General features: G+C 37.6%; 2 protein-coding genes across 2 annotated transcripts; one reads left to right on the top strand and one right to left on the bottom strand.

Moving 5' to 3' along the window:
- The first annotated feature begins 1,054 nt into the window (after positions 1 to 1,054).
- LOC114560538 (uncharacterized) lies at positions 1,055 to 8,581 on the top strand. Its single transcript, XM_028585980.1, has 7 exons — positions 1,055 to 1,153; positions 1,270 to 1,388; positions 2,030 to 2,126; positions 4,665 to 5,043; positions 5,568 to 5,693; positions 5,811 to 5,941; positions 7,108 to 8,581. Exons 1-7 carry the CDS (start codon positions 1,142 to 1,144, stop codon positions 7,327 to 7,329), a joined length of 1,086 nt encoding a protein of 361 aa, XP_028441781.1. The 5' UTR covers positions 1,055 to 1,141; the 3' UTR covers positions 7,330 to 8,581.
- Positions 8,582 to 10,411: 1,830 nt separating this feature from the next.
- ace2 (angiotensin I converting enzyme 2) lies at positions 10,412 to 25,761 on the bottom strand. Its single transcript, XM_028585562.1, has 19 exons — positions 25,573 to 25,761; positions 25,323 to 25,481; positions 25,056 to 25,149; positions 23,407 to 23,550; positions 22,603 to 22,718; positions 22,370 to 22,475; positions 21,654 to 21,751; positions 21,330 to 21,502; positions 20,351 to 20,577; positions 18,133 to 18,277; positions 17,803 to 17,901; positions 16,959 to 17,081; positions 16,437 to 16,628; positions 13,938 to 13,960; positions 13,559 to 13,617; positions 11,844 to 11,941; positions 11,626 to 11,742; positions 10,635 to 10,829; positions 10,412 to 10,534 (listed from the first exon to the last, which is right to left on the bottom strand). Exons 1-19 carry the CDS (start codon positions 25,759 to 25,761, stop codon positions 10,429 to 10,431), a joined length of 2,463 nt encoding a protein of 820 aa, XP_028441363.1. The 3' UTR covers positions 10,412 to 10,428.
- Positions 25,762 to 26,561: the final 800 nt, after the last annotated feature.

Below are 26,561 nucleotides of genomic sequence, written 5' to 3'. Positions count from 1 at the left end.
GCTCTCCTGGCTGTGTAATGTGTCAATGTTTCAGTGGGAGGAGGCAGCACAATTTTCTTTTTACAAATGTGATTTGTGACTTGTTTTGTTTGTATCGTGCACATGCAAGCATGCAGAAAAAAATCTCCACTGAGATGGACAATAAAGTAAATCAAATCGAATTTAACGCATGCAGCGTGATTCACATACTGATGCATTGCTGTAGGTTATACAGTATATAATTAGTTACAATTAGCACAACCTGAAACATCTACAGCAGTAAAATGCAACATACACATTAATGCAGCAGGAATATTAATCTGTAAACATAATATATAATATAAAACACTGACAGGGAACATTTTACTCCACAGTGAGTACTTTTACTTTTGATAGTTGCGGACATATTTTTATTTAAGTAAGGTTTTGAAAGCAGGACTTTTACCTGTAGTGGAGTATTTTCACATTGTGGTATTAGAACTTTTACTTCCACCACTAAGTGTAAAAACAAAAGCTGTACAAGCATTTTTTGTTTGGTATATTTACCTTTTAAAATATAAATAAAATACCACCCTGACAAAATGTGACAGTGACCATTATGAAGAGCAGTTAATTATCACTTCCGTTTCTAGTCGGATAGTTCATTATTGAACCACACATGGTACACATTTGTATCCACTGCGGAGCAATTGACTGTTACAGAGGAAGTCATTTTCTTCCATTAGTTCCCATGTCAAATGTGACAGGCTGTAAAACAGCTGGTTGCCATTTCCTTTTCTCTCTGTTTAGGGTTTTATGTTTGACAGTTACTGTATTATAGCTGTAAGGGTATTGTTATTGTTAACAAATTAAGGAAGTAAACATCCATAATGATGAAATAAAATGTGTGAACTCAGGAACTTTCACATCTCTCTCCTCAAGTTCTGTTTTCTAAATAAATCCTACCCAGTGTCCCCTTTTGCATTTAAGATTTACTAATCTTCATTCACTTCCTCTTCTGACATCAGTTCCACATCCACTGCTGTGTCATTTGACATTCAGTCCCACTTCCCCTTGTGATCATGCAAAAGCTGAAGCACAAACCCACTGAAGATTATTAAAGACCGGCACTGCCACTGATTGTCAGTCTTTGGCATTATCAGCATCAGACACTGTTAGCACCATGGATCTGAAGGTGGGTTACAAAATCTTTAAACATTTAACACCGCTAATATGTGAGATACATTTTTAAAAGACACAATTATGTATATTGGTTGATGTTAAGTCTGTTTATTTATTCCTAAACATCAGGACTCTCTGGTTAAGGGAAGCGTGTTGATCGTCCACCAGCTCCATGAAGGAAAGCACCAGTATGATGTGAAAAATGTGATGAAGTACAAACGAGGGGGTGGAGGAAAAGCATTTGTCAGGTATAAATCAGACAGTGTTTAGCAGAAGAAAAAAAAAGAAATACACACGTTTAATGGGAAATAGCCAAAACTGTTCCAACTTTGGCAGAAAACTATGTATTAACATAGGACCCCATTATTCATATTAAGAAACTGATAGAGAAAATAAGTTTTCAGGGGCTTTATTTAACGTAACTTTCTAACTATTTTAATGTATTTCTCACTTTCTAAGAGGTCATTAATTCAGCAGTTTTAAAGATGTAAAAAAAAAAATAATAATATCCAGATGCTCTGCAGCTCTCTTCTAGAAGTAGGCAAACTGTACATTATGTTGGTTTTCCTGACTTTTAATGAAACTGGATTGACGAAAGACAAGTCTTAGAAAATAATATATGGGACGTAGAGTGGTAGTAGCATGTTCAGTAGCAACAGTTTGTTTATTTTTCATGCTAAAATTGGAAACAAACAAAACAAAACCTTTTTGACAGCAAACACAGAAAAGCCTGTTTTACTACATGAGGAGACACCAGTCAAATGGATGGATTTTCCCCATTATTGGCTCGTTACACATTTTGGTATCATTAATATAGTCATTAGTTATAGTTATAGTCATAAACCCTTAATGGAGTATATGCCTTATATACGTTTCTGTTTTTTCTCAGGAGAGGAGACAAACTGATGCAGATAAACGGCATGGACCTGCAGGATCTCACACCTGAGGAGTTGGCACAATTGTTAGCTAAAGATAATCCAATGCTGGTGAGTTCATGGGCTTCCAGTCTTGCACCAAACGCCTTCAAGAGAGAGTTTCTATTTCAGACTCTATTCTATTTCAGTCTTTCAGTCGGAGAAGGCTGAAATTGTTGCATTAAATAATTCTGTTGTTGCTCATTATTTTAAAGGGAACATATCATAAAAAATACATTTGGGTAGCTGGAGTGCAAACCAACTCACACACTGTGAAATAAGACAACCCAGTCAGTTTTTTTTTTTGTTCAGAAAACAAGGGATTCAACAAGCCATTCAGATTTTGCGCCCCTTCATCACATCAGAGGTGTCAAAAGTATTCACATTCATTACTCAAGTAGAAGTACAGATACTAGGGTTTGAAAAGACTTTTGTAGAAGTTGAAGTATCAACTCAAGCTTTTTACTTAAGTAAAAGTGTAAAAGTACTGGTTTCAAAACTACTTAAAGTATAAAAGTAAAAGTAATGTAAGGCAGAGATCTTCAACCAGGGGTCCTCAGAGTCATTGCAGGGGGGCCTCCAAATTATTGTACATTTTGAGTCTTTAAAAAAAATAAAAATAAAATGCCTTAACATAATTCCAACATATTATTAGCAAATATAAATTCCCACTGATTATATGCTTACTGGCCTATAGGTAAGGTAGTCACTAAGATATCAGCCCACAGATACAGTTAATCCTAGATTTACTATGCCACATACAGTATGTCACATACAGTATGTAACATTAAAATATGATTTGTAAAATCATGCCAACAATTCATATTTTAATAGCTTATGAAAAAAGGTATGTAAGAAGGCTTTAGGTTACCCTAACAGTTATTGTAGGCCCAGTTTAATATGCAACATAATTTCATACAATATGTAGGGGGTCCCTGCTACATCTCACTTTAAGTTAAGGGGTCCTTGGATTAAAAAACGTTCAAGACCCCTGATGTAAGGGGGGGAAATGCCATTAAGGACAACAGCTTAACTCTAAAACGCGGGGACAAAATCATATGACTATAATAATGTTACAGTATATTAAAATCATACCTGCAAACTCAGAAGGGCTGAAAAAGGTGACACGTAGGCTACATCTCTTCTATGTTTTTCAGATAACGGCAGCTACAGTCTGGTGTCAGACTCCTCTCCAATGAAATATAGACACACTTTTACACCGTTTAGCGCTCAGCATTTTATCATGTTTACTCCATCTTCTAGCTAACGCTAGGCTAACCTGCTTCCAACTCTAGTGTTGACTAGCGTCCCGTGCGGCGATGTTCAGTTCCCTCTAATGTCCATTTTCGGAGCATCGCACAGGCACCTAAGGCACCGAAATCCGTGTTGCTATTCGGTCCGGTAGATAACGGTCGTTAAGGCACCGGTGGCGTATTAGCACCGGGTCTGTGCAGGTGTTATGGATCGCGTACAAACCAATAGGGTGTCGGAATAGCTATGTTTATACTTCTCATCCAACCACAATCAAATTCACTCTCTCCGGATGGAGCGATTTGGATAGTTTTTTTTGTGTGTGTTTTTTTGAACGATGACTGACGAGCTGGAATGAAAACAAGCCGAACTGAAATATGAGTAACGAGGCTATTTTTAAAATGTAAGGAGTAGAAAGTACAGATAATTGCTTGAAAATGTAAGGAGTAGAAGTAAAAAGTATGCTGTAAAATAATTACTCCAGTAAAGTATAGATACCCAAAATTTCTACTTAAGTAAGGTAACGAAGTATTTGTACCTCGTTACTTGACACCTCTGCATCACATGCTGGCTCATTAGAATACCGCCCCCAATCTGCATATCTCTTCTTGAGTATTTTGATTTGATTGAAAACTACCTTTGCAAAGGTGCGTTTTTCTCACAAGACAATCAGAGCAGACTGGGCTTTTCAGGAGGGGGGCTAAAATAAGAGAGGGTGGATACAAGTAAGACAACATGAGAAAAATAATGTTTGTTCTAACAGAAACCCAAAATACAAGTATGAACCTGAAAATGGGCATGATGTGTCTCCTTTAACCGAATAATCCACCGTGCCAAACTGTCCTATTGTTATATATTATAAGCCATTTTCTCCAATATACATGTTTGGCTGTCAGAATACATATAAAAAAAAATCCACTTTGAGTCTTTAAACAATAGTTTTTGTTTTATCCTGCTAGTAATTCGGATGGATGAAAATAAAACTAGGTGTACTTTGCTGGCAGGACATTAACTGTTGTTTAAATTACACCAAAGACTTGACCTGTAAAACTATTTTTTATATAACATCACATTGGAGGAAGGAAGGTCAGTCAATTTTCTGTAGAAAAATTACTCAGGGTCTTTTGAATGAACAAAGATTTATTATTGCACCATCCGGTCTCCCTGAAGATTCTTTGAATCGACAATTCTAAGAAAATCCACAAGACACTGTTCCATTTCAGGAAGGACACACACATTGCAACTTTGACACTAGCTGGATGTTTAGGTGTTTTGAGGTGGAATTCTCACACAACCAACAACAGACACATGTTCAATACTCAATCTGACCCCACATTTTTTTTTATTCCCCCTCTTTAGACGGTGCACAAGGCCAGCAGGATGAAGGAGCACACTGAGCAGTCCTTCCCAGCTGAGGACACTTTACATCCCTTCTCCAAAGAATCCACAATACTCAGCTTCAGCATGGAGATGAGGAGGGAGACAGAATTGGAGAATGAAGTGGGTCAGGAGGGAGAAGTAAAGGAGGACGTGGGTATAGAGGAGGACATTTGCCAAGCGGAAAATGAGGTGAATAGGGAGAGGGGGGACCTGCTCATTGTTTCCATGAAGAAAACCAGCATCTCTGTGGTGACAGGGAGGGGCTGCGACAGTGGGAGCCCCTGTAAGGGATGTTGTGGGACAGGATGTACCTTAAATGATGTTGTCTTGGTGGCTGAATCCAGCAAGGTGGTGCTTGGTAAGTAAGTTTGGTTTTACTCTCCAAACTTCTGTTTTAATTGTGTAATTTATTCTGCATTCTCATATATATTTATACAGATAGTCTTACTGAGATATCTTTTTTAAGAAAAAAAACCAAAACATAATACAGTCCAGTGACAACCATGGATCTCCAAATACTCTCATTTGAAATTTAGAAAAACTGAAGCATTTTCTGAATGGGTTTAGTGCTACTTCTTAAAAAAACTATACATTAATAAAGCCAGCATTGTAACAGTGCTGAAAACAGCACTCTTTCTTATCTTGCAAAAAGTTGAACCTTGGTAGTACATGTCTTAGAAGGATCAAGAAAACATGCATTATGTATTAAAATTAGATTAGAGAGCAGAGATATAGATCACTATGTGTAGTACATCTCCATTCTTTTTGTAAAACCTATAAAATAGCAAGGAATCTATCATGCTTGTCCTGTTTCTTTATTACAAACAGGGTATTAATTATAAACTACATGCTGTTTGTGTGATTGTTCCTTGTCACTTTCAGTTCCAAGAGGAGGTGACAGTATCAAACAGCAAAAGTCGCTGCAGAGTCCAATCCAACATTTGGTCTCTCACTATTACCTGAGAGGTCTCTGTTCGCAAAGCACCGTCTATGCTTCACCCAACCCAGGTTTGTCATTCAGAGCAGCACGCAGCGACGTTCATTTACAGCAATCACAGATGAGTTTTGGCTTTTAGTTTTCAATTGATTTGTGAAATTGTTTGTTTTCATTTATTTTGTGTTCAGAGGAGATGACCATCTACATGTACAAGACGAACACTTCCTTTAGAGGAATGCCAGTGGTCCTAAACTTTAGCAACTCCAACTGCTTCCTCAGGTGCTGCAAGGAAGGGGAGAGGGTGTTCCTACAAGTGGAGGTAATAACTGTTACTGAGTGAGTCAGTTCATGTACACATAGTCAAAGAATGACCTGCTCCCACCTCTGAAACATATGCAGTGGATGCACGGCGGTTTAAGCTAAATGCTAACATCAGCAGTTAGCATGCTAACTTGCTCAGAGTGGCAATGCTAACATGCTGATGTTTACCAGGTATACTGTTTAAAGTGCCCATATTATGAAAAAAACACTTTCTGGAATTTGGGATGTTATGTTGTGTCTCTGGTGCTTCCACACACATACAAACTTTGAAAAAAATCCATCCATGCTGTTTTGAGTGAGATACGGTTTCTGAATGTGTCCTGCCTTCAGTCTCCGAGTTGTTCACGTGACGTCACAGTCCGAAATGAGCTGGCTAACCACAACCGTTAGCTCGTAGTGTTAGCGTTAGCATGCTATTGCTAGCGTTAACATGCTAACGCTAGCATGCTACATCGTTCTCAATAGCAAAGCACTGCTACAACACACACAAGTTCACCATAATCTACAAAAGAACTACTTACATGTGCGCCCTCATTTAGAAGTCTCCCAGCTAATCCTGCCTTGTAATTGACCGAAGTTGGAGAAACAGGTTCTCTTTTACTGTCTCTAGAGTTAGCTAGCTGACATGATCTACATCTGAGCTACTGCACATGTGCGAGTGCAATCAAAGATAGTACAGAAGAAGAAGATGAAAAGAGGTCTCACTCTGTAGCTAAAACAGAAACCAGGTGAAAAGAGGATCTGCAGCAGTGAGAGAGAGCTCACTGAACAAAAATATGGGTTTTTTTGAAAATTAAACCATGTAAACCTATTCTGGTACAACCTTAAAATACAGTTATGAACCTGAAAATGAGCATAATATGGGCACTTTAATATATTCACCATCTTAGCTTAGTGTGTTACCATGCTAACATTTGCTAATTATTTGCTAATAAGCTAATTAGTTCTGCAGGTATTTGGCATAGACTGTATATTAAGAGGTATTTATGGACAAATTAAATTTTTGACCTGATTATGGCGCTAGAGATTGTTAATTCATTGGGAGTTTAATAAGTTGATTATGATAATTGTTATACTCGCATGCAAAGTAATCATCAGTCACTGCCAGGATGTTGAACAGCCACCTGTTCTCTCTGTGATGGATATCCACGTTTGTTGTTGTAGTCATGCGAGAAGCAGAGGCTGAAGACGATCTCCATGAGTGACGAAAGCACCCTTTCCTTCGTCTTCTACATGAAGGCCGACCGGACGAGACTGCGGAAGTTTGAGTCAGCGCTGCACGGCGGCTGGTTCATCCAAATAGACAACCGTTTCGAGTCAGTGGATATGGCAACCCTGGATGGGGGGACGGGAGATGAATCGTTCCTCTTCCTCATTCAGACGTGATGGCTGGTCAGTTTCATCAGGCGTATTCTCAGTTCTCAGTCAAGTTTACCTTTTAAAATGACCTGTGGATTTCTATTGTGATTTAATATTAAACAAAAGAAAAACTTTTGTGTGACCCACCTGGTCCAGTGACAGAGACCCACGTCACTGTGTCTAATTCTGCTATTGCAGAAGTGCGTAGATATGTATCATACAACCATATCTAATTAGAAATATGTTTTGGGTGTGTGTATAATAAGATTTGTTGTTTATGAATGACTATTTTGTGTTCAGGGGATGTAACTTTCATTAAAAAAAGCATATACTCAAAATAAGGGTGATGTTATAATACATTTATTTAAATAATGTTCTAATATAGATTATAAAGAGATATTGTGAGCAAAATTACACATAGTATAAACTATAAACATGAGTTCCACGTATTTCCACAAGCATTAATCGAGTTCTGAATGACTAGTTATAATGTTATATGTAGGCTACTGTATACATGTGTACTGTATACCGATAAAGTTTGGAAAATCCCTTTGATTACATTTCCCAGACTTGCTTGGAATTATATCATATTATAATGTCAACACATATAGATGTATGTACTGTATATTAAATGTATTACGCTTCTTTTAGCATATGGTGATCTTTGGAATGCATTGGTGGTAAACTGTGTATTTTGTGTATTTTACAGTTAGTAAAAGTGTGAAATCCATTATCACATCATTTTGAAAATTCAACATTTAACTAATATACATGAGGCATACAGTATATTTAAAATAAACTTGTCAATATGCAGTAATTGAGTACTTTCTTTTGCATGATTTCATTTTTATATGCACCTGTTTGCCATAATAACATTTAGTTTTATATTTTAAAACAAGCAAAAGTATCAAATAGTATTACACAAATGTCTGTCCAGCAAAGCCTTTTATAGAACATTACATATTAAAAAGTAATATGGACAAACAATTATTTTTCTTTTAATCAACTATCCTGAATTTGAGCTGCATAATACAATTTAGTTTTGGAATTATATGAATATAACAAAACACTATCTGAAAGCAACATTGGGCAAAGGCTGCACCTTCTGAAAGAACCTGCGCTGCCTGTGTTATTAAAACATTTTTTGTACGTAAAATAATATTTTGACTGTACTCATTTTACACTAACTGTGCTACTTCTGACATACTGATTTTGTACTAACGATGTATAAGAAGTACAACTTAAAATACTATTGACTACACTTAAGTGTAACTGAAACAGTACTTTTTTACCACGTTATGATAATTGTATTTGCATATACTTTTTTGTACTTTTTTGTTTTGTTTGTTTTGTTTTCTGTTACATATTTGAACTATAACTTGAATTTACTTAAATGAATATTTCAGGTATCACGTTTAAATTTGAAATTATGTTATAGTTAAAATTTACATTTGCAGTTTATTAAACCCTCCTGTTATCCTTGGGGTCAATTTGACCACATTCAATGTTTAACATCTCTAAAAAAGTGCTTGACATCATTTTTTTTGCTTCATATTGAATGACTTTTCCTAATTTAATGGGGACAACTGGGTAAACATAAAATTAACATGATGATATATTTTCATATCATGTCCTTTTCTGCATTTTGTACGCATCGGTGTTCCTTGGGGTCAATTTGACACCAGGCTGTTTTAGCTGTAAAAAACATAGAAAATATGAACATTTTACACAAATTTGCTGAGATTGTTTTGGCTGATATTGAGGTCATTTTCTCATGCAGGTTGTTGCAATTTCACAATCTTAAATTCCCCTCCCCCCACCCCACACATGCACACACGCACCCACCCTCTGTGAGGGAGGAAAAATATTGTTCCCGCACTCTGACAGAGGGAAAATATTGTTCCTGCACTCTGATGGAGGGAAGATATTGTTCCCGCACTCTGAGGGAGGGTAAATATGGTTCTCGCAGGGATGGTTTGTATCACATGATACACAGGGGAGAGGCAAACATATAAAAGCTCACACGCAGGCACCGCTGCCTTCTAAACCATTTCTCTTGGTGCGCGATGTGCTCTCTCTGTACACTCACTTTCATTTGAAAATGGCCTGCAATAAAAGGTTTTCTGTCAGCAAAGTTTTGTCACAGCTCTTTGACACTGAAAGTGACATAGAGGAGAATGTGTCAGAGACTGAGGATAATGTTGAGGAGGACCCTGATTATGAGGCATCCTCCTCTGAAGACAATGAGACTCTTGGGGTTGACCCTTCTGTTGTCTCTCAACCACCAGCAGACAAGTTACCTTCCAAAAACGGGAAATTATTATTGTCCCTCTCCCCACTTGAACGACAGGGTAGACTTAGTGCTGCTATGTGATAAAAATGATTCCAGGCCCCACCAGATATGATTTCAGCCATGTCCACGTCATATTACATGACACCATCAGTTGAAAAAGATATACTTGAGATGACAAATTTAGAGGGAAGTCGTGTGTATGTAGACAGTTGGACAGATGTGGATGTGACAGACCTCCATGCCTCCATTGGGTTGCTCATTTTGGCAGGAGTATACAAGTCAAAAAGTGAAGCAACAGCAAGCCTTTGGAATGCTGTCAACATTTTCTAGTTGCCAGTTTAGACTATCAACATAAACATTTGGTAAAAGTTTTTGAATTACCAACATTTTCTGGAGGTTTAAAATCCTGGGGTCAAATTGACCCCAAGGATAACAGATGTTAGTAAATTTGAGGATAACAGGAGGGTTAATGTATATTGATATTTGTTCACAACATACAAGGTAAACATTAAAACAAAAACATACTTACATACTTAATTACAACTTAATGGCATCTAAAATAGCACAGTAAATGGAACTCAAGTGTATAAGTTGTACTACTTATATATTGTTAATACACTAAGTATAATATTAGTGTCTAAAAATAGCACACTTTTGAGTACATTCAAATGGAATTATATTAAGTATACTACAATTAACTGAAATTATGTATACTTTTATATACTTTAAATAACTCTATAAACTAAAACTTTCACACATAAACACATTATGCAATTATTGGATGTTTGACAAGAGGCAAGCATAGAGGACACCTTCTCTCTTCTTCAGTGGACTCAGAATCCAGTTTGTTCATCGTCACTGACCTCAAAGGCTTTGTTAGTTTTTCCATCGATGTTTGTATCGTACGGATTCTCCATGCTGCCTTTCTTTGCAGATTTCCTACAAACAAACATGAAACACAACATGTCTCACAGTTATGGAAGCCAATTTCTCCAACACGGTAGAAATAGGTCACACTCTCAAGTCCAAAAACACTCACTTCTTGCGCTCTTTGACACCAGAGATGACAAGGTAGACGCCTGCTAGCACCACGACTCCCATGACAACCCCAAACACCACCAGCCACACCGTCACCGGCTGCTCCACGGGAGGGGCCAGTGTTGCTGGGATACCCACAAACTCCAACGTCTTGTCATCCAATTTGAAGGCCTGGTTGATTCGGCCTCGACTTAACCTGGGATCAATATCGAAATGGATTTATTATTGTTCACACCTATTTACTGTCTCTATAGGGAAAGGTCACACAGAGTTGATTATAACAATTATAACAGGAAGCAATTTAAATGGAATTCTTATGTTAGAAATTATATAAAGGCTAGACTACAGCTCTGTGAGGCTTTCAATGGGACCTATTGTGCTCATTGTCGGGTTTATAATTGTATTTTAGGTTTCTACTAGAACATGTTTACATGCTTTAATGTAAAGAAAAAATATTCACTTTATTTTTCTCATACTGCCCATGGCTGCCGCACCTCTGTCTTAGAATCTCTGTTGTAGCCCCTGTCTATTAACAGTAAGCCCACCTCCCAAAAAAGCACAGCCTGCTCTGATTGAGAGCTACTTGTAGCAGTGTATGTAATGTAAACACTACAGTAATGTGCCTGTAGCAAATGACCATATAAAGAAATCTGACACGGTTGACGTGAGTTTGAGCTGAGAGTAGAAAAAACTGTTGAAAGCGGAGAGTACAGAACAGTGTGAAATCTGAGGTTTTTGCTCACAGGGATTACTTTTACAAATGTTCATCTCATTAAGCCAAAGTAGTGAAAAGACACACCAACATCACAATTCCCAGAAACGTCATTTAAAATCATTCAAAATAAATTGTATTAGCTCAACTAGTAGAGCTCCTCAGTCGGTGACACATTTACGGTAACACAAAACCTGTATATTGCACTTAGTGTTTTAGAAATATACTCTATGTAATCAAAATACCCATGTGTGTTGATTAAATAAAGCTAGTGCCTCACCGTATGGCAGCCTCCACATCATCCTTTGGGATATATACGGTTGGATTTGCTGGGTTGGTGGCCACAATGTAGAAGGAGATTCTGGGAGTCTCTTCATACACAAGGACGTCCTCTGATCTGCAGGTACAAACCAAGAAAAGCTCTCAAACAAATGTAAAAAAAGATATTAAGAAGGAAAACAAAGCTCCATATTTTGTGGTCCCAATGGTGATACTGACGTGAACTGAAGGGTCTTGTTCTTTTGGCTGTAGTACTGCCTCAAAGCGTACGCAATGTTGGCTTTGAACAGGTACAGCTCATTGGCATCCCAGGAATACTGAAACACATTAATATTGGCCATGATGATAATCAAACAGACTGAAGTTCACTTTAAAGGTGGAAAATTAACTTTACGTTTAGTCAGATATTATAACTCTAATACTGTAATAACTTCTAATAATAATAATAATACATTTATTTTATATAGCACTTTAAAAGGTAGCGAAAAAAACACAATAACAATAACTGGGGCCCGTTTCAGGAAGGAGGTTTAAAAAAATCTGAGTCTAACCCTGAACTCTGAACTCTGAGTTGATTTACCCGGAGATGGGGAACTCAGAGTTTTCGGTTTCAGAACAGCTGAGTTGGTTCAATGAACTCAGAGTAGGTTGACTCAAAGTTAAGCGCGTGCACCACCACAATGAAAAGGAATGATGCTACGACTCACCATGGCGATAACCACAGACAAATCTGTCGGCACACTTTACCCCTCTGAAATTGGAACTACTCATGCACACATACAGCAAGTTTGAACATATACACACATATATATATATATGTATATATTTTAAAAGCAACACGGCTGCTGCTGCAAAATAGCAAATTGAAATTGAAATAGAAAATTGCTGCTGGAGTCAATGTGTAAACTCTAATATAGTGTATTAATTTCATATTTAATCATAGGTAGCCTATAATATTACTGGTGAACACTGGAATGGTATTACACCCTATAATTTCATTTAGGTGCAATCCTGTGGGCGAAAAAATAACCTACTACTAATCCCATTCTGAGGTTGCTGCACCATGTCATTAACAGAATTCTAATTTATAATAATTTATTTCTTTTTAAAGGCTCTCACTGGTTTGTGTCCAGGGAACACTAAAAAAACGTTTAAAAAACGTTTCAGAGCAAGGCACCCTTTTTGCCATTTGCAAAAAACATAATGCAACACATAGAATCTGCTGTGATGTAAAAGCATGTCCACGATGGGTGACGTTAGTGATATGAGGACGGATAAGGTATCTACATATCTGATCAACTGTGGAGAAAAACGATACCTGTCAAATAGGTAGGCTAGTATCTGGAAATGAAAATGCATCTATAGTCGGGGCCTCAATATCATCTCCCGACGTATGTTTAACTCCCTGTGAAGTAATACAGCTTCTTCATCAACGGGATCGTCGACAAAAGGATATGCTATGTTCAAGAAAAACATTTTTTATAGTCTGCCTAACAGTTAATAAACCAACACATTTTTGTATTCATGCAGAGGACAACACTGCTCTAAAATGTACCTGATACAGACTGAATGAATGAATGAATGAATGAATGAATGAATGAATGAATGAATGAGGAAATGAAAGAGCGCTGCATTAGAGGTAAGAGACTGAAAGAAACTCAAGGTTTATTGAAGAAAACCTGCTCCCGACCAGGTTAGGTTCACTGACTCTGAGGTTAAGGATACCTCTCTTTCTGAAATGGGCTGGAGTAACCCCTCCTTCTCAGTTTTAAATAACCTCCCTTTCTGAAATGGAAACCCAGAGTTTCCCTCATCTCAGGTTTAACAAACTCAGAGTTTTCACTAAACCTGCTTTCTGAAACAGGCCCCAGATCGGTAACAGGATCAGTTTAACAACAACAACAACAACAATGATAATGATTAATATAACTCACAGCGTTATCGCCCATGGCAGCCTTCAAACTTATCCTTACTTTAATGGCATACGATGAATCTGTAAAATAAAAAAAAATTAGTATAGTTTGATGAATTAGGATTTTTTTTTTTAAACACATTTCTCCCTTCTTATTCTCAATATTTCATCAAATCTTCACAAAACATGGCATATAACACATTTGGCTGACCGTGAACACAAGCCATGCATTTGTCTTTGGTTATCACCATAAACTGTATATTAACGGACAGATCATGTGTGACGTCATCCATTGGTTTGTGGAGATCTGCTATGAGTCGTCGAGTTTGCCGTTACGGGCGCAGCCATCCTGGTTGCGGACGATTTTAGACAAGAGGGAGGAGCCACGTTACGTTACACACTTTCACTGTCAATCACATCATAGCTACGCCCTAAAACATCCCCTGCTTTATCGGCAATTTTAAAATCAACGAGACCATAATTAAAAAAAATGAACATCATTCTGTGTTGCGGAAGACTTAAAACTAGCGATTGAGACCATAAACTCATTATGAAAATGTTTACTGAGGTAATAAATCAAGTGAGAAGTGGGTCACTTTCTCATAGACTTCTACAGAAACCGACCTCCTTTTTGCAACCGCACGTGTCACCCATTGACATATAATGGACCAATAGACCCCGTTGCTCTGGACGGAGACCAGTGAAGGCTATTAGAAGCACTTTTCCGGTGATCTCTTGCTTTACTGCGCAGCCTCCAACTGACAGAGACAACGTAAATGTGACGTGAGCAACGTGTCTGAAAGTTGTAAGTCTTCTGGTAGCTGTGCCAAGAGAAATCTCAATCATTCCCAGTCTTACAGAGACGGAGAGTGTAGGTATATGTAAGGAGATAACATAAGCACAGGCTAATTATTGCTAACTAACATGCTAGTTAACATTAGTAATTAAAACTAAACAGCTAATGTAGCTTCTCCTGTACTATACGGTAATTCCTCTACTGTGCGACAGTAAGTCACTTGGTTATGACACAATCGTTAGCCTATTTTTATAAAAGCGTCTGCTACGGAGCTATAACGTGAGCTACAAGGTAATGGAGCCTCTTATACATTGTCGTGTTTCTTTAGAAATAAACAACGGACAAATATAGTCTTTAAACGCTTCAGATGTAAAGTTATTCGCTGTCAAGTGACGTAAAAAAAAATGGCGGTCAGTGGAATGCTAACAGGAGGTGATCGCTTTGTAGCAACAAAATGGCGCCATCGGAGGTTTGAGTTCTGAAGCGAAGCTTACCCCCTTGGTGTCGCCCCCCTGCTGGAATTCAGGTAGAATACAGGTTTAAGGCACTTCCGCATTTGCAGCACTTCGCCGAACCGGATGCTTTGTCCATTAATATTAACAGCCTATGGATATCACCAATCTTTTGTCTAGAATTGGTTCACAAAATGTTGTTAATGTTATTGCCATAACATCATCCAATAGCAACCAATTTCTGGATAACCCGTACCGTCAGGGACAGTGAACAGATCTCTGCAATTTAATGCAATAGAAGGAGCAATAGTAAAATTATCAATTGAATATGTTTTAGTTCTTTCAAATGTTGTAAGCCTGTGCCTCCTGGACATGAGTTTTATAAAGCACTTTTGGGGCTTATAAAATTTACAAATCATGGTGTACAGCACATGTGTCAAACTCAAGGCCCGCGGGCCAAATCCGGCTAATTCTAATCCGGCCCGCATATCAATCTAGGTTCCCAATATATTTTGGCCCACCTAGAAAACAAATTTGCTGACTTTGAGACTCAGAAATTCCCACAGAATCAGAGAGTTTGCATATTTAGGCTGTGAAACAGGTTGTTGTGAGTCAGCTGTGTGGTAGCCTACTTAGAAAATGTAATCATTGTTTTGCTTGATTTGCTAAATTCTAGGATGGCTTTGGAACATTTCTGCTCACTTTTTTAGGGCTTTATGTGGACCAAATTGTAAGTGAGATGACTATATGAGACATGCAATAATTGAGTCAAAGATATTTTACTTTTTCGATGAAATAAAAGCATGTCAATAAACTATACATGTCTGGCCCTTGATGTGTTTCTCTTTTTCCACTGTGGCCCTTAGTGAAATTGAGTTTGACACCCCTGGTGTACAGAATAAAATTTCAAGAAAATTGCAATCACACTAATCTTCAGGAAATACACATTCTAGTAAGTAAGGTCTGTGGTTTGGTCATGCACATATTTGTCATGAAAACAGCAGTGACTTAAAACTGTGTTTTTTCTACTTCCTTAAAAATGTCCTCAGGGATTTTTCCCTTTTGTAAACTAGCAAGCAAATGTTTCACCAGACATAACATCAAATTCTTTGTTGTCACAATTTATTAAGTAATGATTAGAGAGTTGTTTGTCCACTCATACGGTTTATATGGCTCTGGCACAGCTTTTCAATTGTTTAATTAACTGTTTGGTGTTACTACATGAACACAATATGGCAGTATGAACCCAGACAGCATCCACCCAGATTAGTTTGCTGTGCAGGAAACAAAGCAAAACTCACTTACTGACAGATTAAACGTTCTTTGAACGTACAAAAACCAAAGTGTAAAAAAAACACATTGTGGTTTTAGGTAATGTGCTGGACTATGGTTGCCTGGCAACTTTGTGGAGACGACAAGACGTTGGTGAATTACTGGGCAAGACATAGTCCGGTATATAACCTCCCACGAAACCACAATGTGTGCTGGTACAGAGCCAGGCTAGCTGTTTCCCCCTGTTCCCAGTCTCTAATAAGTGCTGGCAGTAGCATCATATTTACCATCACTCTCAGAAAGGAAATAACATAATACCCAAAATGGCGATAATAATTAGAAAATGATATTTTAGTGGTAATGCTCTTCAATATGAGTACCTTTTGTACTTACATGGATCTATTCCTGTCTTCCAGCCTACAGTCCTGTTGTGTTTCTTGTTCTCGGCCTTCAGCCAGTCATGGAGTGGTTGGAAATAGTCCAACAGGGGGCGGGCTTCCATCTTAAAATCACCGGATATCGTATGCAAAGCCCTGGTCCAGGACTTGGACCTGCCAAGCTCTAACATATTCCTAACAGAAAACATTGATGATGAGGATGAGGATGAGGATGAGGATGAGGATGAGGATGAGGATGAGGATGAGGATGGTGGTGATGATGATGATGATGATGATGATGATGATGATTATGATGATGATAATGCATTTATACATGTGTACCACAATATTGTAATATAGAATGTGCTATAGCAAAACAGGAATGAGACATTATTTCCCTTTTGAGTTCAAATGGTTAGATGGGTTATCCAAAGAGAAAATATATAAGTCGTTCATAGAGATAACCAAAACAACTGCGTCTGATTCTGTGACAGCCTTTAAAGAGGAACAGAAAGTCGTCCGTACCTTAGTTTGGTTCCTGCTACTGTAGAATTGGTAATGTCACATGTAGATAAGGCACCAGGATGATTAGCTGCATCACAGAGAGCTTTTTGGAACTGAAACTGGTAGATGGTTCTCGTGAAGTACCTGTTCTTACAACCAGCGACAAACATAGACACATTGGTGATGGCTTATAGCAAAGCTGGGGCTATCTTTAATCATCTGTCTTTAATCACCTCTCTCACAGCTTTACTACTCAGCTACTCCATCTTCCTTGCAAGGGTGTGTGATTCTTAATGTCGGCCTTATGCAGCCAACAGGCACAACCAAGAGTAAAGCTCAAATACATCCAAAGCATCACCACGTCTTTTTTCTTAGTCAAAGACGTAAATGTTTTAGCGCTTCTTGTTCACTCCCTGCCCTCTAGCTTTGGTTGCTTGTGCAGTGTGAGCTGGCAGGTCATGAATACTCTAAAAATGAAATGTCATTGTCATGTGTACATGTAATTACATGGTTTAATCTGTTTAACGTGGTGTTTGACATGTTAACAACAGGCAGGTTTCACTGTAGCTCTCTTTTGGGCAGAATAAATCACTATAATAGAAAACTAGCATGCAAAAAACATTTATTTTAACAGATGAATGTGAAAAGTGAAAAGAAAACAGTGAGTGGAGTAGTTCATCAGAAAATAGCAAAACATTAAAAAAATGTTTAATTGAAATATGTTAAAAAAAAGTTTGATTAACCATGACAGAACTAAAAACATACAGTAACCCTCTTGGCAAAACTGATTTTGAGAAAATACAGGTGTTATGCTGATGTTATGCTTTTATTTGCTTGAAGTGCAGCTTTACAGCAGGAGTGTTACCTGATGAAAGAATAGTCTCCAGATACATGGAACAGAGCAGGCGGGTCACAGTAGGTCTCGTCTCTCGGCACTGGCTCCACCACCCCCACCAGCTCCCTCCTGTTATGGCAACAGAGAGTCAGCACTGATGCACGCCGATGCTGAACCACAAAGACTTGCAGTAAAGCAGCCACTGAGGTAACGCAACATGAAAAGCAACGATACTTGGCCTGCAGTATGTCCACTTTTGATGTGACTTGTTTACAGTGATATTGGACAGTATATATTTTTTTACAGACTGCATAAATTACATTGATTATTAACAGAAGCTTCATATAGGTATCTGCTTACTTCATCTCCCACCAGCGCTTCATCCAATTATCCTTGGTGATGTTCCCTGCAAACACCTGCCACCTCCATTCCTCCAGCATGTAGGTGAACGGCAGCGTAGCCACGATGGTGAGCGCTTGTTTCATCAGGAAGTTAATCTCTGTTTCTGCAAGGCAAAAAAAAAAACAGAAAATAGTTTATGCTATCAAAAGTTACAAGTTTCAGGTGGCTGCCTGTTACTGGTCTAAACATCGTTTTTAGAAAGGTTTAGAAAGGACGATGAAACACAACACAATTTCTACAGATTAATATTGTTGTTTTTCGGGACACTTCAGCAGAACCCAGAAGTGTTTAGCACTCTGTGTTTGATATGCTATTCATAACACCTATATCAGACGACGTAGATGACAGTTTGTATAACAGCAAGCTGAAGGCCCAAGGTCATGTTATGCTTGGTTATGTGGTTTCACCCGAGTAATCAGGTGAATTCAGCTGTGATGGGTCTGTCTTGTTGCTCCAACAGTGCTGAAGATATTTTTAACGTACATGCCGTTCGAGGGCAAGCAACCCAGAGACACATTACTCATACCTGCACTGGTTTGTTCAGAACTTTATATATATATATATACACACACACATATACATATATATATACACAGTACAGGCCAAAAGTTTGGACACTTTTTATTTTCATGACTTTTTACATTGTAGATTCTCACTGAAGGCATCAAAACTATGAATGAACACATATGGAATTATGTACTTAACAAAAAAGTGTGAAATAACTGAAAACATGTCTTATATTTTAGATTCTTTAAAGTAGCCACTCTTTGCTTTTTTATTAATAAGGGAAAAAATTCCACTAATTAACCCTGACAAAGCACACCTGTGAAGTGAAAACCATTTCAGGTGACTACCTCATGAAGCTCATTGAGAGAACACCAAGGGTTTGAAGTGCTATCAAAAAAAGTAAAGGGTGGCTACTTTGAGGAATCTAAAATATAAGACATGTTTTCAGTTATTTCACACTTTTTTGTTAAGTACATAATTCCATAGGTGTTCATTCATAGTTTTGATGCCTTCAGTGAGAATCTACAATATAAATAGTCATGAAAATAAAGAAACACATTGAATGAAAAGGTGTGTCCAAACTTTTGGCCTGTACTGTATATATATATATATATATATATATATATATATATATATATATATATATATGTGTGTGTCCAGTTTGGTGATTTATATTGGTTTAGGCCAGGCAAATAAAATTGCATTGTCTTAAATGGGTTAAGAGAAAATGTATCAAAAGTTAAACCTGCAATAACCATTGGCCATTTGGGGGCAGTGTTAGCTTGGCACTGACATATTATCTAAGTTTATACTGTATGGCAAATGTAGTTGCTAGCAAACAGCTGGCTTATTTACACATCCAGCAGATGTGGAGAAACCTAAGCAGACATTTGAAGTCAAGTCTGGCAACTTGATGAATGGAAGCCCAATATCCACTCGCGCATAAGCAATCTTTGCTCCTGTATCTACGTCAATAAGCAGGCTGTGGAAATATATGAACTCATTGTATGACTCTCTTAATAAATAATATCTGCTTTGTCCTTGTGACAACGGCAGCTAAAATGAGCTGTTATTCTGTCTTGTTTAAGCAACAAGGAAAAACAGCTGCATACAAACAAAATACAAGGTGCACTGAGCTGCTGTAACATTTATCTGATCCACAGTCATCAGTTCAACCACGGAAACATCTGTGTGGGTGAGGGAGCGGCGTAAATGAGAGCCTGTGGAGACAATTAAACTTTTGTCTCTGCTTATAGTTCATTAATATGATTCATTGATGTATTTGTATTGGGTTATGGATAGCTGTAAGCTAAATCTAGTTAGACTGTTATTGTAACTGAACTGCATAAATGCACAGCTTATTCTTCCTCTTCTTCATTTTTGGAAGTTACCAAACAGCTTCAGGTGCATTAGCACTTCCTTTTGGACTGTAGGAGGGCCGACCTTGAATTACATGTAGACGCATGAACAGCATGTGTAAATCAAAGTGTCTTAAATCTCATCTGAATTTTATCCATATACGACACACTCAAAATGACAAAAGTAAATGGGGCCACGGTCATTTCATCCATTGTAAATATAAAACTATTGATTATAGCATGTTTAAAGTTTGGGAGAGACAATATTTCTTTGGTTTAATAATTGTCAGTGTTATCTACATCAATAGTACCCCTATCATAATTGAAGTCAGGAGCCAGGAGATTGAGGCTCTGCAGGTGTTTGGGCGTTGCGGCAGAGAGGGACATGATTTCTCCGACAGCCTCGTGGAAACCCTCGTTGGCTCCGTCCCTCAGGAGGTAGGACAGGTTACGGTAAGCCATCTGGTACTGATTGTGACCCATCTCATGGTGCACTGTGAGGAAGTCGTCCATGTTGACCTTAGTGCACATTTTGATCCTGGAGACATCACAGGAGAAGTGTTAATGTCAGCAAGTATATTGTGTGATGCAGACATAGCATGATACCATATCAGAAATATTATACCAATAAAAATGCGCAATAACATGTTTCTGATGAGTCAGATATAAACACTTGAGTCCAATGCGTGAATGCGAAAGTCTAATGAATACAGTTTAATTGAGCCAAATTGGCATTGGTGAGCCATGAAGCCTGCCTTTTGGAAAGAGTTAAGTTTTGCATTTGGAAAAACTTTGTTGCTATAAATGGTCAAACCTCTAAAACCTCTTAAGCAACTACGTGGTTTAATATTTTACAAAATAAAGACTTGTGTTATCTTTATCAGCTGGAAAGAATGACTCAGAGATTAATCAACATCATTGTTCCATCAAGTTCATAATTATGACTCTCATGTACTGATCTACAGTAAGATTTCTCAGAACACTGCACAAAACCCCTTCTAAATTGTTTTTTAAAAGAGCTGCATATGCGAGTTGAGTCACCTGTCCCAAATGTAGGCTTTTTAAATACCAATATATACAGTGTATGCTCTTAATTAATAGCTCTGTACATATTAGAGGTTGGTTGAAGCTGCTCATTCATAAGCTTTTTGGAGATCACTGTATTCTGTTTAAGAGTCAGCAACTATCAGAGGAACATGGATAGATTTAGCAGTTTTTCTGATACTTGTTTCAGTGTGGCTGCATATGTTTGCACGTGTAAATATGTGCATGTCTGTTGATATATCATACCTAAAGTCCTCTCTGTTTCCCATGTCCCAGGCTGTGGGGTGACAGACCACCTTGCGTCCATCATCAGGCTTCACCAGCATGGAGTTATTCCAGAAGTTTGGGAACATCTCGTACAGGCCCACAGACATGAAGAACTTCTCTGCTTCTTTGAAAAGCCTTTCCTCACTCCAGCCCTGGAATTCAAATTGACATGGAATAGACAGTTTCAGTTGCAATAGAGGATTTTATTATCTTGGTTGTTTAATTTCGTTACCACTGAATGCATTATGTTTCAAAACTTGTTTTTAATACCACAAAATAAATTTCAACAAAATTGTACTGCACCTGGTCCACCATAGCATTGCTGACATCAATATCTTCTTTATTAGGGTAAGGGATTGATAGAGGATAAAGGTTGGTCCAGAATCTTCCCCACATGTCACCTGAACAATCAACACTAAAGGTAATTACTTTCTACTCCACGTACTCCAAGTACACAGAGATGTTCTTTCAGAGGCTGCACCAATTTGTTTCAGCTAAACACCGCTTATACATTTAAATTACATCTGTTGCATTTCTTTTTCCGTATTCTTGTATTGTTACATTTAAACAATCAAACAAATCCCTACATTTTTTTTTTCTGAAGGTCAGATTTATGTCTTTTTCAATATCTCAACAACACAAGCAATTTAAAGCTTCAAAATACATTATGTAAAACTCATTTTGCAAGCAGTCACTCTGCCTTTTCCATCCTCTTCAATCAAATATAAACAAAGTGGCAGTGGTAGTCACACCTAGACAACAGATGAAGCCGTACACAAGTCATGGACTGGGACTTAAAAATTACATGAAGGTGTATTCTTTAAATTGTGACATTTAATGTAAGATCATTCTGTAATTTTGGCTGATATTATTCTATATTTGCATACCTGAGTTACAGTACAGATTTGCTGTTACATGTTGGAGTTTACAATTTGCTCTACTGCTGAATAACGGACTCCTTTTATATAATTTTCCTTGTATGCTTGTTTTGTTTTTTGGCAAAGAAAGACAAATCATACCCAGGAGGTGGGCTGGCAGAGGCCCTTCTGAATCAATGTGTCCTGGGTAGACTTCCATAAGCCTGGCTCTTACATAGGCATGCAGCTCCTTGTATAAGGGCAGGATCTGTGAAAAAATAAATAAAATAATGTTAATTTCTTTGCAAAATCAATAACAAACTGTACATTCCTACCCTCGGGTAATGTAGACGTTCGGAATCACAAGACATACGATCCATTAATATTAGACGTGCCTCCTTGTATATAGAGCGGACATCTTCCATCAGCTCATCTCTGGTGTACTTGTACTGAACTTCATCCTCAATGGTCTCATAGTTATATCTCCAGTAAGCTCCATAGTCTTCAAAACCTGTAGGAGTGTGTGTCAGAGAGGAACAGATCGAGAGAGATAGAAAGCAGACACATTTCAGTTTAGAAAAAATTTCACGACCACAGGCTTTTTTTCTTTTTTGAATTTAGCTGACTCTGTTTGGCATGGTGAAGTAAGCCATGGTGCTGCTTGAGTTACACGAGTTGCTCGGCCAAACTCAGCTGTTTAACTGTGTTACAAGAAAATCGTCACGTATGATCACTGAACACCATCAGCTCTGTGTTCGTCCTATCCACATCCTATCCTCAGCATCAGCTTATGTCGGTGCAGTTCCTTGATAAGTTTATAGTCTTCTAGTCAAAGTATTTCCACTGTGTAGTAATTATTTAAGCTACATTAAGTTTCCACCCAGAATTAACAAGAACATGTCATTCACATATTAAAAACATTATACATCCTGGGGCGTCCTGGTAGCTCACCTGGTTGAGCGTGCGACCCGTGTACTAAGGCTCAGTCCTTACTGCAGCGGCCCGGGTTCAAGTCCGAACCGCAGCCCTTTTCTGCACGTCGTTCCCCTGTCTCTCTACCCTCTTTCCTGTCTTAATCTGTCCTATCAATAAAGGCCAAAAAGCTCACAAAATAATCTATAATCTACAAAATAAAACATTATACATCCTCACAAGTAAACATTTACATCTAGTTGAATATTTTCTTTGAGATGTATCACCGTTTAGTTTGGCAGCTTCATTCTTCAGATCCACATAGTCTTCGTACAGAGGCCTCATCCTCTTCCCCACCACTCTCCTCCAGCCCTCCCACACATGCAGACGCTCAGAGTAGTCTGTGCTGTTGGCCATTACATGTTCCAGGCCTGTAAACAGAAGAGCATGCAAGTCAGTGACAGAGTATATTGATCAAATGAATAAATGTTTTACTTTGTATCTAATCTGAAAAAAAAGTTTGCACTAAAACAAGTATGATGTGGGATATCAGAACTGTACTGTACTGTACTATTTTATTATAATTGATACTTCTATTCCACTACATTTTGGGGGGAAAGAGTGTACATTTTATTCTACTACATTTATCACACAGCTATATGCTGAATGTTAAGCACATGAACAGTTTATAAAATATGCTTCCCAACAGTTTTTACTGTTCTTGAAATGAGCTCCACCTTGACATCAGTAAAATGTTGCTCATATCAATGATAGTATTCCAATAATATATATGATAAATATAACACGTTGAATGAAGCCATTTGGCAGTATATTTTGGTACCAATACTTTTACTTAAGCAATATTTTGCATGCAGGACTTTTACTTGTAATGGAGTATTTTTCTATTGTGGTATTTAATGCAGGAATGAATGCATCATCAGAACTTCCTCCACCACTGTTTGATACTGGTCTGTAAAGGTACCTAAATAACATTTTAAAAATACTCTATTACAAGTAAGATCATCAAAATTCCTCCTGAAGTAAATGTACAAAAGGTGAAAATCTGAAAAATGTAATGAAAGTATCAAAAGTAAAAGTATTTGTTCTACAGAAATATGGCCTGTGCCTGATATATTACTACATATTACAGTATTAGATTGTTAATACTGATGTATGTACCATGTAGTTTCCTCTTGGTCGATGTGCACCTAGTTCTAATACAAATCTAAATTACTTTTTTGGACTTGTCTGTAGTCTTTGCTGGTTTTGTGAAATATTTGATAATATAACCTCCTTGGCCTCAAACAGTTAATTGAACTTAAACCATCAGAAAAGTTTAAAATGGAAATCTGGTATTTCGTTGGCGGAACTGCTAACAACGCACAGACATCAGAACTGTGACAAGGAGTCCTAACCAGACACTGATTCTGCGTAACGGGTCAAAAGCCAAAAAGACTGGGATACAGTTAGTTAATCTTTAACAACTGCATTTTCTAAGCTAGGTGCATGGTTTTTTTAAATTCAAAATCTTAAACTGAAAGTCACTAGTAACTATAGCTGTCAGATAAATATACTGTAATAGAGTGAAAAGTACAATAGTTCACTCTAAAATGTAGAAGTTTAAAGTAGCATCATACGGAAACCCTCAAGTAAAGTACCTCAAAAATTCATTTGGGTAAGTGCAACCTTCCACCACTGGAAACATGCAGGTGTGATCCTGTTTTTAAATGTATTTGTGGTTCAAAATGAAAGCACTAAACAGTATAAAAACAACACAGTTAACCACAATGGATTACAGTATCTTGGTAAAATCTCTGTTAAAAAAACGTAAAACTTATTTTCTCAGTGACTGTGTTCATTATAAACGGATTTTTCTGACTTTGGCTGACAGTAGCAGGCAGCCACGTCGCCATAACCTTTAACAACAGAGTCGTACCTGGCTCCAAAGTCTGGCAGTTGAAGGGGTCGTCGTTGAGACACACTGTCGCTGTGCTGTAGATTGTACTCATCTCACTCATGACCTTACTGAGCTGAACAAGTTAATACATTTAAAAAAAGAAAACACAAGGATAAAATGTTAAGGTTGATGAAGCACTTTGAAAGCTTTCTAGAAGATGTGTCTTTGGGGCTTTTACAAGCAAAGAACATATTTTAAGACCTATCTAATCACATATAACAGAATGAAATATAACAATTGTCTTACATGTGCAGCTTTATCCGGGGATAGGGCACCAGAGCCTTTGTCTTGTAGCAAAATGAGCTGTAATTTGATTTCTGGATCCTTGATCTGGTTGATGGGGAATTTCAACGACTCTTCTGACATCTGGGTGTAAAATTTGCCCCAAATTTCCCCCTGTTGTGTCTGGGGAGGATGTAAACAGACACATCAAAATACCGTCTGGAGCAATCTAGAGCACCTATGATCTGTATTTTAAAGGTCTCCAAAAGCTTACCAGTTTATCGGAGTTCTCCTTTGAGATGTCGGTGTTGTAGGCCCATGATGCCAGCGAGTACTGGTACATACGCCGAGTGGCCTCCTCATCAAACTTCTGCAGGAACTCATTCGCCTTGTTCTCCACATCTGACTGAGCAGAAACAGCGCAGGACACAGCCAGCAACGCTACAAGAACCCGAGCAGACATCTTGGCTACTTCAGCTCCATCCACACACACAAACTAACTCTGAGAAGGAGGGACACTGTACTCTCTTATACAGTTTCAATCACCTTCTGTGCTGCCTTGACCTTTGGACAGCAGAGCCATAACTTAGGGTGTATCTGAGTTTTCATTTACAGATAGGATGTTTCAGAGGAACAGTGAATGTCACTGCACGAGTCTGTGTTATATTTGATACATTATCAGTTACAAAATAGACACATCTTTATATATTTATATTTGTGTAGTAAGAAAATATTTTCATGATAACATACATCTAAATCTCTTGGCATAAAATGAAAAGCCTGTTACGAGCAATGTCTACATAACCATCAATAAAAAAAATATGATATATATACATATATATATATATATATATATATATATATATATATATATGTATATATATGTATATATATAGAACTACAATAATAAATGATAAGCAAACCGTGAAATAAATTGTTTCCATTGACTGTTCCTTTGGAATAAAAGACAATAACTTATTTTTAATGTCATGGCTTTTTCTCACCTGATACATTTTGTTGTAATTGTTTAATTATTTGATGCTGTTTAATCTTTTGGAATGTTTTGACTTTGTTTTCCTTGTTTTTTTTAAAGATTCAATATAAATAAATGTACTATTATCACTATCATTATGAAAATGTGAAAAAAAAGTGTTTGCTCATGTGCACTTGGGTAAGGGTTCCTCTTTTTTTAGTGTCTTTCTTAAACAAACATGACTTTGAAGGGAAACGTCAAGATAACAGGAAACAACAGCATTATATGAG

The sequence above is a fragment of the Perca flavescens genome, chromosome 1 (genome assembly GCF_004354835.1).
Source record: "Perca flavescens isolate YP-PL-M2 chromosome 1, PFLA_1.0, whole genome shotgun sequence".
In the NCBI taxonomy this organism is placed as follows: domain Eukaryota; kingdom Metazoa; phylum Chordata; class Actinopteri; order Perciformes; family Percidae; genus Perca; species Perca flavescens.
Note: the sequence above shows the minus strand (reverse complement) of the source record. Positions and strands in the feature narration are given on the sequence as shown.

Bases quoted from the DNA above. Each gene is read 5' to 3' on its own strand.
- ace2 (XM_028585562.1), bottom strand. From the start codon at position 25,761: ATGTCTGCTCGGGTTCTTGTAGCGTTGCTGGCTGTGTCCTGCGCTGTT. The intron at 25,150-25,322 runs GTAAGACAATTG...TAACTTGTTCAG, and splicing joins CCCCGGATAAAGCTGCACAT to CTCAGTAAGGTCATGAGTGA. The intron at 22,719-23,406 runs GTGATACATCTC...ACACTCCTACAG, and splicing joins TGAAGCTGCCAAACTAAACG to GTTTTGAAGACTATGGAGCT.
- LOC114560538 (XM_028585980.1), top strand. The intron at 2,127-4,664 runs GTGAGTTCATGG...CCCCCTCTTTAG, and splicing joins CTAAAGATAATCCAATGCTG to ACGGTGCACAAGGCCAGCAG. The intron at 5,044-5,567 runs GTAAGTAAGTTT...TGTCACTTTCAG, and splicing joins ATCCAGCAAGGTGGTGCTTG to TTCCAAGAGGAGGTGACAGT.